The sequence below is a fragment of the Oncorhynchus tshawytscha genome, linkage group LG08 (genome assembly GCF_018296145.1).
Source record: "Oncorhynchus tshawytscha isolate Ot180627B linkage group LG08, Otsh_v2.0, whole genome shotgun sequence".
Lineage (NCBI taxonomy): Eukaryota > Metazoa > Chordata > Actinopteri > Salmoniformes > Salmonidae > Oncorhynchus > Oncorhynchus tshawytscha.
The window spans coordinates 25,361,981-25,381,197 of record NC_056436.1 but is presented as its reverse complement, the minus strand read 5'-3'; the positions used below and the strand labels follow the sequence as shown (position 1 = coordinate 25,381,197).

The 19,217-nt window shown below is 42.9% G+C and overlaps 1 protein-coding gene across 19 annotated transcripts in view; it reads right to left on the bottom strand.

Annotated features, from left to right (window-relative positions):
• LOC112246873 (transmembrane protein KIAA1109 homolog) overlaps positions 1 to 19,217 on the bottom strand; it is an 88,692-nt gene that overhangs the window by 7,161 nt on the left and 62,314 nt on the right. For 7 of the 19 annotated variants that reach the window (XM_024415455.1, XM_024415461.1, XM_024415458.1 and 4 more), the window contains 24 exons: positions 18,989 to 19,177; positions 18,729 to 18,897; positions 18,411 to 18,622; positions 16,918 to 17,001; positions 15,829 to 16,027; positions 15,465 to 15,524; positions 15,047 to 15,270; positions 12,114 to 12,314; positions 11,413 to 11,543; positions 11,189 to 11,312; positions 10,943 to 11,055; positions 10,730 to 10,820; positions 10,302 to 10,355; positions 7,424 to 7,695; positions 7,040 to 7,255; positions 6,677 to 6,857; positions 6,313 to 6,502; positions 4,376 to 4,537; positions 4,077 to 4,216; positions 3,702 to 3,900; positions 3,381 to 3,584; positions 879 to 1,055; positions 547 to 687; positions 71 to 316 (listed from right to left, as the gene is read on the bottom strand). In XM_024415455.1, the coding sequence (XP_024271223.1) occupies positions 71 to 316; positions 547 to 687; positions 879 to 1,055; positions 3,381 to 3,584; positions 3,702 to 3,900; positions 4,077 to 4,216; positions 4,376 to 4,537; positions 6,313 to 6,502; positions 6,677 to 6,857; positions 7,040 to 7,255; positions 7,424 to 7,695; positions 10,302 to 10,355; positions 10,730 to 10,820; positions 10,943 to 11,055; positions 11,189 to 11,312; positions 11,413 to 11,543; positions 12,114 to 12,314; positions 15,047 to 15,270; positions 15,465 to 15,524; positions 15,829 to 16,027; positions 16,918 to 17,001; positions 18,411 to 18,622; positions 18,729 to 18,897; positions 18,989 to 19,177 (3,979 nt within the window). The remainder of the gene's footprint in view (positions 1 to 70; positions 317 to 546; positions 688 to 878; positions 1,056 to 3,380; positions 3,585 to 3,701; positions 3,901 to 4,076; positions 4,217 to 4,375; positions 4,538 to 6,312; positions 6,503 to 6,676; positions 6,858 to 7,039; positions 7,256 to 7,423; positions 7,696 to 10,301; positions 10,356 to 10,729; positions 10,821 to 10,942; positions 11,056 to 11,188; positions 11,313 to 11,412; positions 11,544 to 12,113; positions 12,315 to 15,046; positions 15,271 to 15,464; positions 15,525 to 15,828; positions 16,028 to 16,917; positions 17,002 to 18,410; positions 18,623 to 18,728; positions 18,898 to 18,988; positions 19,178 to 19,217) is intronic. The other 12 variants (XM_024415463.1, XM_042325353.1, XM_042325354.1 and 9 more) reach the window with 9 other exon arrangements.

The window sequence follows — 19,217 nt, the reverse complement described above, 5'->3', positions numbered from 1 at the left end:
ACAACATTAACACAGTTTTAATTAGATAGTGTTCCTTGATGATGCTGAGCACTCATTTTTGAGTTGGTACCTCTTCTGGGGGCAGAGGAATCAGAGACACTCCTGGTGCGTCCAGGGGCCGGGGATTTGAGGTGGGAGGACAGGCCCCCGGGGGACATGTTGCTCCCAGTGGAGTGGTCTGAGAACACGTTGGGGGACTGGGGAATGTGCTGCCCAGTGCTACCGTCCCAGGTCCTCCAGTAGGCTTTACGGCTGGACTCTGGTGACAGGTGTTGGGCCATGTTCTCTACAGAGTCTGGGGTGGCTGGACCCGAGGCTGGAGGAGAGAAGCAGGTTCAGGTAAAGGGCATGTTCTGAAACCAACACAGGTTTGGTGAAAACATCCCTAAGGTTTTAAAGGGACTGACATTAACAGAGTCGGAGAGTGAGAGAAAACAGAGTAACTAGGAAATAAACCCAGTCAGAAGTAAAAATGTTGATAATTTATTACACAAGGAAAATTACACTCACAGGGCGCAAAGGCCTATCGAGGAGTTGTGTTTCTACCTGTTGGCATGTTGATGGTCTGGTCTCCTAGGAAGAGGCGTCGGGCGATGCTGCGGCGGTACCAGGCTCTGGGGAAGGCCAGGATTTCACTCAGCCTCCGCATGTCATACTTGAAGGAGGCAGAGCCGATGTCACACACAGCTAAGAGAGAGAAAACATTCAAAGTTGGCCAGGAATACCAATGTCTGTGGATTAAACCATCTTGGCAGGGGAATTGAAATGTCAAAATGAATCAGCTTCATTGTCAAGATACACATGACATTCCCATTTTGAAGACCAAAGATTGAGCTCAGGTTAGACAGTGTCCAACCATTAACCCCGTTCCAAGGCACCTGAGATATTGATGAGGGTGGTGTCCATCTTGCCCCCCTTGCCAGGTATAAAACTCTCGATAAAGGTTGGTCCTCCGGTGCGTCTCATTCTGGACAGGCTGACCTTGACGAACTCCAGGTTGATGCTGAGGGAATCCTTCCTCCCAGTCACAGAGGACGGCTCTTCATCCACTGTACCTTAAAGGAAAGAACAGCTATGAGGCGACACTTCATAGCGCTGTTTTAATGCTACACATTGAACTGATGGAAGACTGAACAAGCCTGCTGTGAAAGTACACTATCACTATGAGGCATGCTGTACAGCGTAGTTGGTAGACTTCACTGCAATATAATGCACAGTACTAAACATAGGCTATAGAACAGGGGATAAGGCAGCCGACTGTACCTACGTCAGACAAGTCCCAAGATGTTTGTGGGCGTCGTACAGCAAAATTAACTATTGTGTTCGTGATAGTCTCATCTTTCCATAGGGTCCATAATAGTTTGTAGGCCAAAACTGTTCAGACGCTACAGACGATTTTGAGAGAAGACTGATTTTCGGGATGTCTCATGATCTGACAAACACTGCTCTAGCTGTCACCACAGATGCGGAAGTGCAACATCGGCGGATGCGGTGGATTGAGACACCCGTATCCAATACAAAAAAAATATAGATATCTCTAGTTTAAACTGACAGATTTTTATGGGGAATTTATGATGCTAATTACAGTGTCTTCAGAAAGTATTCATATTCCTGGACTTATTCCACATTTGTTGTGTTATAGCCTGAACTTTAAAAAAAAGTTCTCACCCATCATCACACCAAAGTTTGGATAATTTATTGAAAAAGAAATACAGAAATACCACTGAGTCAATACATGTTAGAATCACCTTTGGTGGCGACATACAGCTGAGTCTTTCTGGGCAAGTCTCTAAAGAGCTTTGCACACTTGGATTGTACAATATTTGCTAATTATTTTTTCAAATGTATTCTTCCAGCTCTGTCAAGTTAGTTGTTGATCCTTGCTAGACAGTCATTTTCAAGTCTTGCCATTGATTTAAGACGATTTAAGTCAAAAATGTAACTAGGCCACAGGAAAAGTCAATGTCATCTTGGTAAGCAACTCCAATATATATTTGGCCTTGGGTTATGGGTGAATTTGGCTCCCAGTGTCTGTTGGAAAGCAGACTGAACCAGGTTTTCCTCTAGGATTTTGCTTGAGCTCAGATCTATTCCGTTTCTTTTTATCTTAAAAAACTCCCTAGTCCTTGCCAATGACAAGCATACCTATAACATGATGCAGCCACCACCATGCTTGAAAATATGAAGAGTGGCACTCAGTAATGTGTTATGTTGGATTGGCCCCAAACATAAGAGTTTGTACACAGGACATAAAATTAAAATGTTTTTGTTTTGCAGTTTTACTTTAACACAAACAGGATGAATGTTTTGGAATTTTTAAAATTCTGTACATGCTTCCTTCTTTTCACTCTGTCATTTAGGTTAGTATTGTAGAGTAACTACAATGTTGTTGATCCATCCTCAATTTTCTCCCATCACAGCCTTTCAACTAACTGTTTTAAAGCCACCACTGGCTTCATGGTGAAATCCCTGAGCGGTTTCCTTCCTCTCCAGCAACAGAGTTAGGAAGGATGCCTGTATCTTTGTAGTGACTGTCTGTATTGATACACCATCCAAAGAGTAATTAATAACTTCACCATGCTCAAAGGGTTATTTAATGTATTTTTTATTTATTTATTTTTAAACCTACGAATAAGTTCCCTCCTTTGCAAAGCATTGGAAAACCTCCCTGATCTTTGTGGTTGAATGTGTTTGAAAGTCACAGCTTGACTGAGGGAACTTACAGATAATTGTATGTGTGGGGTACATAGATGCTGTAGTCAAAAAGCACGTTAAACACTATTATTGCACAAAGTGAGTAACTTACACAGAGTGTAACTTATTATGTGACTTGTTAAGCACATTTTTACTCCTGAAGTTATTTATGCTTGCCATAACAAAGGGATTGAATACTTATTGACTCAAGACATTTGTGCTTTTCATTTTTTATTAATTTGTAAAAGATTCTAAAAACATAATTCCACTTTGAAATTCTTGGGTATTGTGTGTAGGCCAGTGACACAATCTCAATTTGATTAATTTTAAATTTAGGCTGTAACAACAAAATGTGGAAAAAGTCAAGAGGTGTGAATACTTTGAGGGCACTGTCTATATTTTTTTAGGATTTTAGTTTTAGGTAAATAAATAATAAAAATCACCAGGAATTCAGTTAAGAAGAAGTTTCATTAAAAAAAAATCTGTTCCCAAGTATTACCATGAATAAATAAGGAAATGTGATCGTGTCTCAATGTAATAAAGGAATGAAATGGGCTTAGTTTCAGGTCAATGTTCCGGCACCCGACCATCCACTCCGAAAAAAAAACATTCAAATTGCTATAGAATATTAGAATATACATGAGAAATGTTAAAGTTGAGAAACTTTCCACTACACTTTTCCATACCTAGAGGTCCTGGGCCTGGTGCCTGCCCTGTGACAGCAGATTTCTGTTTCCCTGCCCCGTAAGGGTGGAACACGTAGAGGGAGAAGTCTGACATGCAGGCAGTGAAGCTGAGCCCTGAGGAGTTGCTGGGGGGGGCGCTGAGGTCTGACTGGCTGCTGCTGTGATGGGTCCGGCCCAGAGGGCTACCCAGAGATGGAGAGGGACCTGGAGATTAGATCAAAGAGGTTTTATTATGGACCAGATAGGCTTAGAAAACAAAATGAATCCACTCACACACCTAGAAGTTGCTTTACAGGTGCTTTGGAGTGTTGCTATCTATACCTCCTTTGCCAGGGGGTGGTTTGAGGATGTGTTGGCTCAGGGGGGTGGAGGAGGGTGTATTTAGGCCATCGGTAGGTTGGGTGCTGGATGGGATCTCCAGTTCACCGCGATTAGAGGAGAATACCAGGTCTAGAGATGGCAGTTTCAGCATACACTCCACTCTGGACATGGGCAAGCAGCTGAAGCGGATCTGAGAGGGCTAGAGACATTGAGTCAGATTAGAATAGAATTTGAAAACGTCATTACTTTGAGTGTGGTGTCTCAGGGATTGGACATTACGACAGCAAAACATACTCATATTGTACAATGGAGAACAGAGTTACAAGAACTGAGCTATGGGGGCCACAGTAAGGCGGGCAGACAGAGGTAGGTTACCTGTACTCTGACATAAACCACCACATCCACAGGAAAGGAGGAGTAGGCAGAGGTGGATGAGGACACCAGGGATGTGGTGGACTCCTCCAGGGGCTCCACTGGATCAAACTGGCCTAAGTCCTCCTCCTGAGAGTTTAAATCTGAGACACACAGAGACAAAAAGGGGTCAGCTTTGAGCAACGGTTTTGTAAGTTGTTGATGTTTTAGGTCCAGCAAACATTTATGGATTTTTTGCACAATTAAAATCCAAAGAGGTGAGGTGAACAGGTGATCTATTTGCAATGGAATGACCTACATACCAGTATAGTTCCTTTCCACCGGTGTGATGGGAATGGTCTCCAAGGCTTTCTCCAGGAAGTCCAGAAGACAAGGGCTTATGACCATCTCTTCTGGGAGGGTCTGGAGGGCCACCCAGGCATACAGCTTGGCTGTCTTCACCCCACCACTGCCCTTGCCTTTGGCTGCAGGGGAGACATGATCGGAGTTTGGACAGGGTCACATATACAAGGCCTACACCCACCAACATTGGTAAGAGAGTGAAAACACAAAGTGAAACAGATATTGGGACAGATTTAACAAATGTTTTTCGCTCCCAAGGAACTGAAACAAAAAAGGTAAGAAATAAGATCTTGTGCTTTCATTTACTTTTTGGGTCTACATGTTACAGTGTCAAGAAAAAGTATGTGAACCCTTTGGAAATACCTGGATTTCTGCATAAATTGGTCATAAAATTTGATCTGATCTTCATCTAGGTCACAACAATATATAAACACAGTCTTCTTAAACTAATAAAAAAAAATTATACGTTTTCATGTCTTGAACACACCGTGTAAACATTCACAGTGCAGGGTGGAAAAAGTATGCAAACCCTTGGATTTAATAACTGGTTGACCCTCAATTGGCAGCAATAACCTCAACCAAACATTTCTGTAGTTGCGGATCAGACCTGCAAAACGGTCAGGGAGAATTTTGGATCATTCCTCTTTACAAAACTGTTTCAGTTCAGCAATATTCTTGGGATGTCTGGTGTGAACTGCTCTCGAGGTCATGCCACAACATCTCAAATCGGTTGAGGTCAGAACTCTGACTGGGCCACTCCAGAAGGAGTATTTTCTTCTGTTGAAGCCATTCTGTTGTTGATTTACTTCTGTGTTTTGGGTCATTGTCCTGTTGCATCACCCAACTTCTGTTGAGCTTCAATTGGAGGACAGATAGCCTAACATCCTCCTGGAAAATGTCTCGATAAACTTGGGAATTCATTTTTCTGTTGATAATAGCAAGCTGTCCAGGCCCTGAGGCAGTAAAGCAGCCCAAACCATGATGCTCCCTCCACCATACTTTACAGCTGGGATGATGTTTTGATGTTAGTGTGCTGTGACTTTTTTCTGTAAGTCTTTAGCTGACACTCTAGGATTAGAGATGAACCTCATTGAGCATTTTGCGCTATGCTCTTGCAGTCATCTTTGCAGGACAGCCACTCCTAGGGAGAGTAGCAACAGTACTGAACTTTCGCCATTTATAGACAATTTGTCTTACCGTGGACTGATGAACATCAAGACTTTTAGAGATACTTTTGCAACCCTTTTCAGCTTTATGCAAGTCAACAATTCTTAAGTCTTCTGAGATCTCTTTTGTTCGAGGCATGGTTCACATCACGTCTCATTGATTGGAGTCCAGGTTAGCCGACTGCTGACTCCAATTAGCTTTGAGAAGTCATTAGCCTAGGGGTTCACATACTTTCCCCAAGCTACACTGTGAATGTTTTAACTATGTATTCAATGTAGACAAGAAAAATACAATAATTTGTGTGTTATTAGTTTAAGCACACTATGTTTGTCTATTGTTGTGACTTAGCTGAAGATTAGATCAAATTTGATGACCAATTTACACAGAAATCCAGGTAATTCCAAAGGGTTCACATACTTTTTCTTGCCACTGGAGAATATCTTTGCAACAGCGTTTAGAAAAACAGCCACTCTGCGTCTATCCACCCATCCCCTAAGTGTTTAAAACGGAATGAAATCAAACCGGATATTAAAAGATTCCAACACAGAAATCACTGGCGTCTTCAACATTCACAGATCAAAGCCTTGGACAAGACAGATTGAGCATGCATTAGATTTTAATGGGTGGGTTGATTAAGGATGTCTATGGGCACGATGGAGACGTGGCGCTCTACTGCAGGTAAACACAGAAGGCGAAAGGGCATGCAGGTAATGATGAGAGCTCTCAGTACCTGATGGTAGAGGTGGGGATGGGGGAGGAAGGAGCGAGTTAGTCTTGCTTTGGCCAGCATTGGGAGGGTTGTGAGGGCCGCTATCATTCATACCATACAGCTTGGACTCTTTGGAGAGGGTGCGGGGGAGGGAGGATCCGCGTGAGGCATCAGGCGACTCGGTCTTTATGGTCTTGGAGTTGTAGTGCAACTGGGGTTGGAGGAAATTGAAAAATGGTTTTGCATCAGAATAGTTGAACTCTTAGGTCATCAACGGCAATATAGATCTTACCATTTAATGCCTCCGATTGATGGGTCATCGTTTACACCATTCTATAGCTAGAGGGAAACAAAACCGTAATGGCCTGAAAGCAAAATAACCGACCTTGACATCTACTCCAGGAATGTAAAAGACAGTGGTCTCCAGGTCACTGGATTTGGTCTGCAGAGAGGAGGGCACCTTCTTCCCGGCCAGGAGCTGGGTGGTGGAGGTATAGGTGGGCTGGAGCTTCTTCTTCTTGGGTGGAGATTCCTGGTCCAGACTCCTGGAGCTGCGGTCACAACTCCTACAGTACAGGAGGAGTAGGAACACTTTGGTTACATAGCATTCTTTGACAAAGAAACTTTGGTAACACTTTACTTAAAGCCTGCAGCTATAATGCTTTATAACTTGTCTAGATTATAATAAGGCATAGGTCTCTCTATATATCAAAATAGTTAGAAGATCCCGAGGGTTCAGGTGCCGTACCTTCTGAAGGAGACCTCCTCGTTCTCCGGCTGCTGGGTAGTGGGGTGCAGGACACACTTGCCGCTGTCAATCTCCACGCGCACGTCCAGCTCAAAGTCGATGTTCCTCTCGGTGACCGAGCTCATGAGGCTGCGGTTGGTGGGCGTGCTGGGCCAGCGCTCGCTGAACAGCTGGCTGACGGCAGCGAAGCCCGATGGCTTCCTGTGTGGTGGTTGGCTGTGACAGAGAGGAAAGCAGGGTCATCAGCAGGCACAAAAACAGGAGGAATAAAATAATAAATAGTTTGAATTATTATTCTCCATTGAGCATGTTTTTTAGTCCAAGAGTAGGCTTAATCTGGGTCCAAGAAACAGGCCAAATAAACAGTATTGAGAGCGGACTCACACAGGCCTCCTGAAGTAGCAGGAAGGCCTCTCGCGGTCAAACTCTTCCTCCTTGTCGGAATCCTCTGAGGAAGAGGAGGAGAGCTCGTCGCGGCGCATGTCGTCGTGCTGGAAGGGAATGCCAGGTGAAAAGACAGCAGGGGTGGCAGGGGCACTGAACACTGAGTGGGGCCCTTCGCTAATGGATGGGAAATCATGAAGGTGATGAAGATGAGGATGGAGTCGCTCATCAATGGTGATAGACAACAGATCCATTTCTGTCTCCTCCGGAAACTTCAGCAGAGGACAGATGGGAGGTGTTGAGAGGGGGACAGTTAGACTCTCTCAATTAGAAAAGGTCAAAAATGTTTAGTGATATAAACTCTGTAGCAGATAGCATCCTGCTCAAAGGAACTGTATGCACGTGTAGTACTAATTCATTTATCACGATTGTGGATAGAAAATTGTCATAACCAATGTGTGTGACTAACATCTACTCTAACTTAGCATATATACATACAGTACCAGTCAAAAGTTTGGACACACATACTCATTCAAGGGTTTTTCTTTATTTTGGCTATTTTCTAGATTGTAGAATAATAGTGAAGACATCAAAACTAGGAAATAACACATATGGACTCATGTAGTAACCAAAAAAGTGTTAAACAAATCAATATACCTGGAGGTGTGTTTTGGGTCATTGTCCTGTTGAAAAGCAAATGATAGTGGGACTAAGTGCAAATCAGGAGGGATGAAGTATCATTGCAGAATGCTGTGGTAGCCATGCTGGTTAAGTGTGCCTTGAATTTTAAATAAAAATCACTGACAGTGTTAACAGCAAAGCACCTCCAAACCTCCTCCTCCATGCTTCACGGTGGGAATCACACATGCAAAGATCATCCGTTCACCTACTCTGCATCTCACAAAGACAAGACGTTTGGAACCAAAAAACTCAAATTTGACCTCAAACCAAAGGACAGATTTCCGGTCTAATGTCCATTGCCTGTGATTCTTGGCCCAAGCAAGTTTCTTCTTATTATTGGTGTCCTTTTGTAGTAGTTTCTTTGCATTAATTCAACCATGAAGGCCTGCTTCACGCAGTCTCCTCTGAACAGTTGATGTTGAGATGCGTCTGTTACTTGAACTCTGAAGCATTTATTTGGGCTGTAATCTCAGGTGCTGTTAACTCTAATGAACTTAACTCTGTGTCTTCCTTTCCTGTGGTGGTCCTCATGAGAGCCAGTTTCATCATAGCGCTTGATGGTTTTTGTGACTGAAGACACTTTCAAAGTTCTTGAAATTTTCCAGATTGACTGACTTTCATGTCTTAAAGTAATGATGGACTGTCGTTTCTTTTTGCTTTTTTGAGCTGTTCTTGCCATAATATGGACTTGGTATTTTACCAAATAGGGCGCTCTTCTGTATACCACCCTGCCTTGTCACAACACAACTGATTGGCTCAAATGCATTAAGAAGGAAAGAAATTCCACAAATGAACTTTTAACAAGGCACACCTGTTAATTGAAATGCATTCCAGGTGATTACCTCATGAAGCTGGTTGAGAGAATGCAAAGTGTGTGCAAAGCTGTCATCAAGGCAAAGGACGGCTACTTTGAAGAACCTCAAATATACACTTTTTTGGTTACAACATGATTCCATATGTATTATTTGATAGTATTTCATGTCTTCACTATTATTCTGTAGAAAATAGTAAAAAAAATAAAGAAACCCTGGAAGTAGGCGTGTCCAAACATTTGACACACACACACACACACACACACACACACACACACACACACACACACACACACACACACACACACACACACACACACACACACACACACACACACACACACACACACACATGTCATGACTATTGCTAGATATAATATATATTACTAGAGGATACAATGTCCTGTAATACAGGTTGCCATGTGCATTAAGTTTTTTTCCCCCCACAGGAGGCTCAGAGATCATGCAATGCTCTGGGAGAGGACATAGGACAGAGATACAGAATGGGAGATAAAGAGGATTAAGAGGATGATAGGATGAAGACACCTGGGTAGAAAGAAGCTGCAGGACAACATCTGGTTCCAGGACAGTGGATGAAACTGACAAACTCCCAAAACGGAAAACATTAAAAGCCCTCACAAAAGACAGTATTAGTCATAAACAACCACCAACTAAGAAAGAAAGAAAACTCAATGTCACCTCTAGTCATGGCTTTGATGCACACTTATTCTGAGGTTGGCCAACGTAAGGGTTTACAGTTTTAGGCTCAAACTATACAACCTAAGGTTTTGAAGTTGGCCATGCATAGTTGCTGTGGTTTGGAAAAGACATCTGTGTTTGAAGGAAGTTGATTAGGAATTCCATAACAGGATGGGAAGGTGTGAATCAATTGTAATACTCAAATATAATTTGAACCACTTAGTACCTACATGCATGGCATACTATGCATGTATACTACAATGCACATGCATAGCCTATCCATATCTACGTAGCAGCAAAATATTGTCAATGACGTAGCAATGCAGTGAATACATCGTTTTCTTTGTAACACATAACCAGAGGCAACGGCTGGTTGAAAGCCTTGTTATTCCGAGCATATTATTCCCTACTGACCATATTGCAATTAGAGTTGTATTTGAATGCGTAAAATGATTAATTAGAGTGCACTTGACTAGTTCATCTCTAGCTATTATAGATGGCAAGGAATGACTCAAACCAAGATATGACAATCAAGCATTGATTGATAGTTCTAGCCTATATCTCACCATCCTGTTTGGAATGTCCACGTTTTCAGTTTTAACCAATTTATTAGAAGAAAGGAGAAAAACTGGTTATTTTAGGATTTTCATTTGTTCGGGATAGTTTTTTTGGGGTTTTACAAATACCTTGAAGACTTCTCCTGGACTGACCGGTCGGTTTGTAGAGTCCTGATTATTAATCTTCAGTTGAACAGAAAGAGAACAATGGAATCCATCCAGAAAATGAAAGTATGGCATGTTCAGGATGGGATTTTGCGCTCAAAAAAGGCACACTTAACTCTCCCTCAAGCTACAAGCAAGCGAAAAAGCTAATACTTAGCTTCCGCTGACATAGAGCGTTTCCACAATGTTTAGACACACACAGTCAAGAGGCCTGTCATAGTGATAAACAAACAAGGACATGGAAGATGAAATGATGCCATAACTCAGGGATGCACATCTCCAGTTCTCTTCAGCTGCTGTACAACTGCCATGTTGGAGAATTCAATTGTTTACAGCCCTATCTCAGGGTCTACATGGTAATAGCTACCATGAAGACTATTTCAATACACTACCATGTCCTGGATGTTGAAGGTGACTCTCGGTCCTGGGGAGGACGCATCAACTCTGATGTCCGGTAAGTCATCAACGTCTCCTATTCTGGAACTGAAAGGGAAATAAGAATAATAACAATCCAACCCATTGGAAATTCAATTCACTTCCTGAATTCCTGATTGACCCCACGACTGCTAGGTTCCAGCTGCAAACAAGGATTCCTCTTCCAGTACCTTTGGCGTTCAATCCTTTTGAGTGGAGGCCTCCCTGCTGCTGTAGAGATGCTCTTGGAACGGTTATAGCTGGGTTTGTATCCCAGACCCCACTTGTCCTTCAGAGACGCAGCCTGGTAGAAAAGCAATGATCAGGGCTCATCAGTCATGGTGTCCTTTCCATTTCAGCTCAGGTTAATGACATTTTACATTTTAGACCGGAAAATGCCAGTTGAATAAAGGGTGGTATTAAATGAGTTGTCTCACCCTCATGCTGGAGCGTCGTAGTTTCTTGCGCACGTCTCTCCTGATGTCGTTGACGGCCACAGACTCCAGCTGCTGGTAGCGCTGGATCTCCTGGTTGATTGTGCCTTCACTTGCTCCCAGTTTCCTGTTGAAGGGTGGGGAAGGGAAACATGATTGATCCTTGTTTTAGGTGATAAAATATACAACATGAGGTTATAATTGCATTTGACAGGAATAACTCTTACTTGAGGTCATCAATGACTTTGGCCTGCTCGTTCAGCTCTCTGATGTCCACTATTCTTTTGTTTAACTTCCCCCTTCTGGGATCCACGATCTGGTTGCCCACTGCCGTCTGCCGCCTGAGGTCTATGGTCTCCTGTGGAGTATAGAGGACAAATGACACCCTGTAATTCACATATTACACCACAGAATGTTTGGTTATTTATATAACCTAAATTACCAACATTAAATAACCTGAATTAGATTACACCTCCACCAACCTGGGTTACTGTATTACACCACAAAAAAAGTATTAAACCAAGCATGAATTATTACACCAAAGTTACATAGCTCACCACCTAATCCACATTTTATACTCACACCAATAATCAAGTTATACACACACATAAACAGCAGAGAAATACACAAAATGGAAGTCACCATCACCATAATCCTTGAGACCAATTGATGACCCAATTCTCAGAAAAGGAAGTAATCACAACATGTGTAACCAGGTGACAAGGGATCCAAAAGTGCTTAAACCCCACAAAGTCAATTGCTAAGTGATAGTATTTTGTTGGCCCTCTGAGATTACCACATTTCATGGTGTAACTTAGCAATTGAAATCTATTCTGCAGCTTGAAACATGGACGGGAGTCTTAATGCCACCCTAAACGTGATTGTGGGGCCCAGAAGATAGGAGACTAGAGGGTGGGGCAGTACATACACATCCCCAGGATATGGGTCTGGGAGCCCTGGCCCTGTTCCCGCTGGACTGGGGAGGAGAATAGTCGCTTAGGTAGTCGGCTGGTACCGAGACGCTCTGGACACTGGGGCTTTTCAGGCCCAGGATGCTGTTTACTAGCCGCTTCCTGAACGTGAGCCTGGGACTGAGCCTTGGGCTGCTGCACTCTCCCTCTGGGCTCCCCTGCAAGCAACGGTAAGGATACACCCAAGGCAAGGTTCAACTGGGTGCATGGACTTCAGTAGCTTGGATAGCTTTTAGCGCTGTCACAGTGGTGGGATGGGGTTGACGTGGCTTGAACAGATATGCAAAGCCTTAACACTCACAGTGGATTTTGACATTTTTGACACAGACTTAGGGTTTTTACACACACAGAGCTTCAATAATCTCTTACACAAACAGTCTTTTAAAGCGTCTCGTGGTTGTACTGCAATAGAATCACAGGTATTAGCAAACTCCAACAGGGTATTAAACACACTCAGACTTAGGCAACAATTCCAACTATTTTACGGAATTACAGTTCATATAAGCAAATCAGTCAATTGAAATAAAAATTAAACCATGGATTTCATGATTGGAATACAGATATGCATCTGTTGATCACAGATACACTATATATTCAAAAGTATGTAGACACCCCTTCAAATTTGTGGATTTGGCCATTTCAGGCACACATGTTGCTGACAGAAGTATAATTGAGTACACAGCCATGTAATCTCCATAGACAAACATTGGCAGTAGAATGGCCTTACTGAAGAGCTCAGTGACATTCAACGTGGCACTGTCATAGGATGCCACCTTTCCAACAAGTCAGTTTGTCAAATTTCTGTCCTGCTAGAGCTGCCCTGGTCACCTGTAAGTGCTTTTATGGTGAAGTGGAAAGGTCTAGGAGCAACAACAGCTCAGCCGCAAAGTAGGCCACGCAAGCTCACAGAACTGGACCGGCAAGTGCTGAAGTGCGTACAAATCTTCTGTCCTCGGTTGCAAGACTCACTACCGAGTTCAAACTGCTTCTGTAAGCAATGTCAGGAGTTTCATGAAATGGTTTTCCATGGCCGAGCTACAGCATACAATGACATTCTTGACAATTTTGTGGCAACAGTTTGGAGAAGGCCATTTTCTGTTTCAGCATGACAATGCCCCGGTGCACAAAGCGAGGTCCATACAGAAATGGTTTGTCGAGATCGGTGTGGAAGAATTTGACTGGCCTACATAGAGCCCTGACCTCAACCCCATCGAACACCTTTAGGATTAATTGGAATGCCGACTGCGAGCCAGGCCTAATTGCCCAACACCAGTGACCGACCTCACTAATGTTCTTGTGGCTGACTGGAAGCATGTCCCCGCAGCAATGTTCCAACATCTAGTGAAGAGCCTTCCCAGAAGAGTAGAGGCTATTATAGCAGCAAAGGAGGGACCAACTTCATATTAATGCCCATGATTTTGGAATGAGATGTTTGACAAGCAGGTGTCCACATACTTTTGGTCAAGTAATTGTACCTTAAAAAAAAGAAGTAGGGGCGTGGATTAGAAAACCAGTCACTATCTGGTATGACCACCATTTGCCTCAAAACATCTCATTTGCATAGAGTTTATCAGGCTGTTGATTGTGGCCTGTGGAATGTTGTCCCGGTCCTCTTCAATGGCTGTGCGAAGTTGCTGGATAATGGCAGGAACTGGAACAAGCTATCCAATATGTCAATCCAGAGCATCCCAAACATGTTCAATGGGTGACATGCCTGGTGAGTATGCAGGCCATGGAAGAACTGGGACATTTTTAGCTTCCATGAATTGTGTACAAATCCTTGCGACATGGGGCCATGCATTATCATGCTGAAACATGAGTTGATGGCGGCGGATGAATGGCGCGACAATGGACCTCAGGATCTCGTCACTGTATCTCTGTACAGTCAAATTGACATCAATAAAATTAAATGGTGATCATTGTCCGTAGCTTAAGCTTGTCCATACCATAACCCCACCGCCACCATGGGGAACTCTGTTCAAAGTTGACCACTCGCTCACACTACGCTGTATGCCATCTGCCCGCTACAGTTGAAACCAGGATTCATCCGTGACGAGCACACTTTTCCAGTGGCCATCGAAGGGGAGTATATGCCCACTGAAGTCGATTACGACACTGAACTGCAGTCAGGTCAAAACCCTGGTGAGGACGATGAGCATGTAGATGAGCATCCCTGATATGGTTTCTGACAATTTTTGCAGAAATTCTTTGGTTGTGAAAAACTCTTTGGTTGTGCAAACTGGTTGTGCAAATAGTTTCATTATCTGTCCGGGTGGCTGGTCTCAGAAAATCGTGCAGGTGAAGCAGCCGGATGTGGAGGTCGTGGGTTGGCATGGTTACACATGGTCTGCGGTTGTGAGGCCGGTTGGACGTACTGACAAATTCTATAAAACGATGTTGGATGAGGCTTATGGTAGTGCAATGAATATTCAATTCTCTGGCGACAGCTCTGGTGGACATACCTGCAGTCAGCATGGAAATTGCACGCTCCCTCAAAACTTGAGACATCTGTGGCATTGTGTTGTGTGACAAAACTGCTTATTTTAGAGTGGCCTTTTATTGTCCCCAGCACAAGGTATACCTATGTAATGATCATGCTGTTTAATCAGCTTCTTGATATGCCACACCTATCAGGTAGATGGATTATCTTGGCAAAGGAGAAATGCTCACAAACAGGGATGTAAAGAAATTTGTGCGCATAATTTGAGAAATAAACTTTTTGTGTGTATGGAAAATGTCTGGGATCTTCCATTTCAGCTCATGAAACATGGGACCAACGCTTTACATGCTGTGTTTATATTTTTGATCAGTATACAATTCAAATGTTCAAAGTGATTTATACAAATATTCAGCATGGTTATCATGTTTAGGCAAAGACTGAAAGACTGACCATATGGATGGTGGGCGACATGGTGTCAGACTCATCCTCATCAGAGTCCACCATGTTGATGGAGTTGAGGTCAGCGATGTCGTCCACATCCTCCTCGCCAGTCAGCGAGGTCAGCGTGTTGCCCAGGGCGTTGAGCCGCTTGCCGATGTTGGGGTCCATGTGGACATCGATACCACACATCTTCCACAGCACGTTCAGTGCCCAGGTGCCCGCACTGCTGCTTTCTGAGGGTCGTAGAGGGAGAGAGAATATTACCCTACACTAAATCCATCTATCACTCAATACAAAACAAAGATCTTGTTCACAGAGAAGTAGAAAACAGCTGTGCTGTGTCTTGGATAACAGCTTGACAATGTTCACACGGACCCCTTTCATAATAAACACAAGGTTCAATGCTCATTATCAGCGCAGTACTTACCTGCAGACGGCTGGCCTGTGGTTCTGGAGCAGACTTCATATGTGCCATCAGGAACAACACCTACAACAGCAAAACAAACAAAATTACATCAAAAAGGGGAACAGCACAGTGTAGGGAACCACACTGCAAGAAGTAGGGCACAAGTAGACCTTAATTAGGGTGGAATATCAAAAGGTATTGGTCCGTTCGATACACAATATTTGGGTGAAGCCCTTCCCTATGTAATTTTATCTACTTATTCTTAAACTTCAAAACTCAGCTTTCCCAGGCCCAGCTCTAAATACAGACAAGCCATCCTATTTTCATGCTTTTTTCAATCCCAGTCTGCATGTAAAAGTCAACATCTCGCGGTCCAATCACTCACAGGCGTTCATGATCATGTCTCCTCGGATCTCAGGCTTCCAGTCGTCCCAGGACGTCTCAAAGCCCTCGGCGAAGCGGATGCAGAAGTTCTTGAAGTGGCCTTTGCTGACCAGCGACTCAGAGGAGCAAGCGGTGATCAGCGTGCTCTCGATGGTTAGCACCAGGGCCGAGCCTGTGTCAAAGTCAATGCTGTGGTTTGCCTGTGAGAACGGAGGTTTAAAAGTGGAGTAAGATGTTACAGTTAGGCCATCAGATAAGTCTAACACATGGATAATATTTAGGCTTAAGTGTCAGTCGTTTGTTGGAAATAGTGGTAACATTTTATTTGACGGTCTGCCTATAAACACTATTAAATAGTTTCGTAACAATTAAATGAAGTCGACACACACACACACACACCAAATAATGTAAGAGGGGCGTTGCGCCACCTTGTTGTTCGCACTACACCACTATGTAAAAAAATTAAATAAATAAAAATAAGTAAATTTATTTGTTATATTTGTTATCAAGGCCAGGCACCACACCCTAATAGTATTTTCTTTATTTAGATTGCAGGAAATGTCAATTAAAAGGTGTTTAAAAATGCACTAACCCCCTTAATAATATAATGGTTTACAAATAGTTAAAAACATTGTAATAATTGTTTATTGGCAGAGCCTCAAAATAAGTAGGTTACTGAGAATAGGAAACGTGCCTGTGTGTAATGTTGAAAAACACATTGCTCCTTGGAAACACCCATTTAGTTGCAGCCTGTTATAAAATTCTGCAAAGTTGATGAAAGTGTGACATTGTGCGTGCCATACCACTCCATGATACATGAAAACAATAGAGCTGTTCCAATTGAAGGTAATCATTTAAGATTCTTGAAATGGTGAGAAGTTAAACCAGTCAAACCATTTCAAGCTTAAATGAAGTTATCCCAGTAGTATCAATAAAATGGTTGGTTGTAAACTGCCATAACCTGTTATGTCAGCATTGTATCAAGACTGCATCATAAACACTAATGACAGGTTGTTACAAGTAAAGCAGTAAGACCACTGAATAACATCACACAAGTGTTCAAAAGAGATTGAATAGGTTGTAAGGTTACTTTTCGTGCATATTTTTTCTGGCCTACAGATCTGCTGGCCCCAGCTTCAGAGCGGATGCCTTCGAAACCTGGTATATGTCCTTTCTATGGAGATAAGGGATACAATTATAACTTTAACTAACTTGTAGGAGAACTCACCAGGGACAGTGGATGTAGTCATCAAATTCTAACTGATTAATCCCCAATATCTATTTTCCTATATCAGTCAGTCATTCACCAAGTCACAAAAGCAACCTTTAGCATTTATGAAGACATTTATCTTGGATACATTTTGTAATTTGCTGCTAATAAAAAATTGTTAACTGCACTGACAAACCTTTCCCCACCATTCCTTTCTCCACCATTCCCATGTTTCCTACATTTCCAAGTTTATCAAGGTAGGTCTAATTACATATATACAGCTACATACTACTGCAGCGAGCTATATATTTATATATACTGAACAAAAATATAAACGCAACATGTAAAGTGTTGGTTCCATGTTTCATGAGCGGAAATACCAGATCCCAGAAATGTTCCATAAAGCACAAAGAGCTTATTTCTCTGAAATGTTGGGCACTAATTTGTTTACATCCCTGTTAGTGAGCATTTCCCCTTTGCCAAGATAATCCATCCACCTGAAAGGTGTGGCATATCAAGAAGCTGAATAAACAGCATGATCATTAGACAGGTGCACCGTATGGCCACTCTAAAACAGGCAGTTTTGTCACACAACACAATGCCACAGATGTCTCAAGTTTTGAGGCAGCGTGCAATTGGCTGACTGCAGGAATCTCGACCAGAGCTGTTGCAATAGAATTGAATGTTCACATCTCTACCATAAGCTGCCTCCAACATCGTTTTTGAGAATTTGGCAGTACACCCAACCAGCTTCACAACCACACCAGCCTAGGACCATATTCATCTGTAATAAAGCGCTTTTGTGGGGAAAAACTCATACTGACTGGTGTGCCAATGCCACCCATGGATGCGCCTCTGCCCAGTAATGTGAAATCCATAGGTTAGGAATTTAGGTAATGAATTTATTTAAATTGACTGATTTCCTTATATAGACTAACTCAGTAAAATCATTGAAATTGTTGCGTTTATATTTTATTCAGTATAGCTAACTATATTTAAATAAAATCAATGAAGCTCCAATGAAGCATTGTGAGAATGGTTGAGAAAAAAACAAGACAATTTGGATCAGTTCTTTAGAATGAAATTACCTATGATTTGATGACTACTCACAGAGAGTGCCACTTTCAGACAAGAATATTTCTTTCAATTTCGCTCATATCAATATAAAACACACAAACAGTTCCAGGACAGGATCTGAAACAGAATTGATCTAAGACAAAATGGGTCTAAGTGTATAAGACAAAATGGAGCACTGTCAGGGTTGAGGTAAAAAATATCCCACACCATTTTAACATGCAAAGGTTTTCTCCTTAAAACATATATGCAATCTTTGGTTGCAAAAATCATTGTTCAGATCATCATTCTCCTCCTACCAGTGAGGTGTTGGTGATGGGCAGACAGATTCCCAGGTCGTTGACGGTGAGCTGCAGGAACAGGGTGCTGAAGGCCTGGGCAGAGGTCTGCTGGATGCCCGGCAGCTTGTCCACCACCTCCTTGGTGGCCATGTGAATGTCTTTGTTCAGTGCCAGACGCTGCTCATTCCAGTTGTCATAGGCCGCCTTGTAGTTCAACCAGAAGAGTACAGCTGCAATGAGAAGGGAAAAAGGGATGACGTTTCACTATAGAGGTTATATGATTTAGACATTTTTATTTAGAGAATTAGAAAACGTAGTCTATTATCAAGGCCTGACCTCTGTCAAAAGCCACAGGCTGAGCAAAGACGATTGGCCGGTTGAGTGTGATGAGGACCGCCTCTTTGTCTGAGGAGCCACTAATCTCCTCCTGAAGGGCGTTCCGTAAGCCAATACGAGTGCGGAAGTAGGCCACCTGGTGAAAGTCTGAACCTGCCTCCTCATAAACCTGTGGAGAAAAAAAGGGTTATATCTAACAAAACCTGATTGCAGCAGCCAATAGAAACTAACACAACCTATATTGATTTGCTGTAGCCTACCTGGTGTTTGACTATCTGGCCCAGGGCGAGGTTCAGATCCACTTGGCACTTCCCAAACAGTTTGAGATAGCTGCTGCTGCCGCCAGCCTGGGCTTTACACTGGATCCTGTTGGAGAGCTCCAGCTCTATCAGCCCTGTCTCGAAGCGCACCGCTCTCATGGACGGAGTGGTGGCCGTCATCTGGATCCCCTGCAAATCACAAGTGTTCAGGAAAGTCAATTTATTTAAT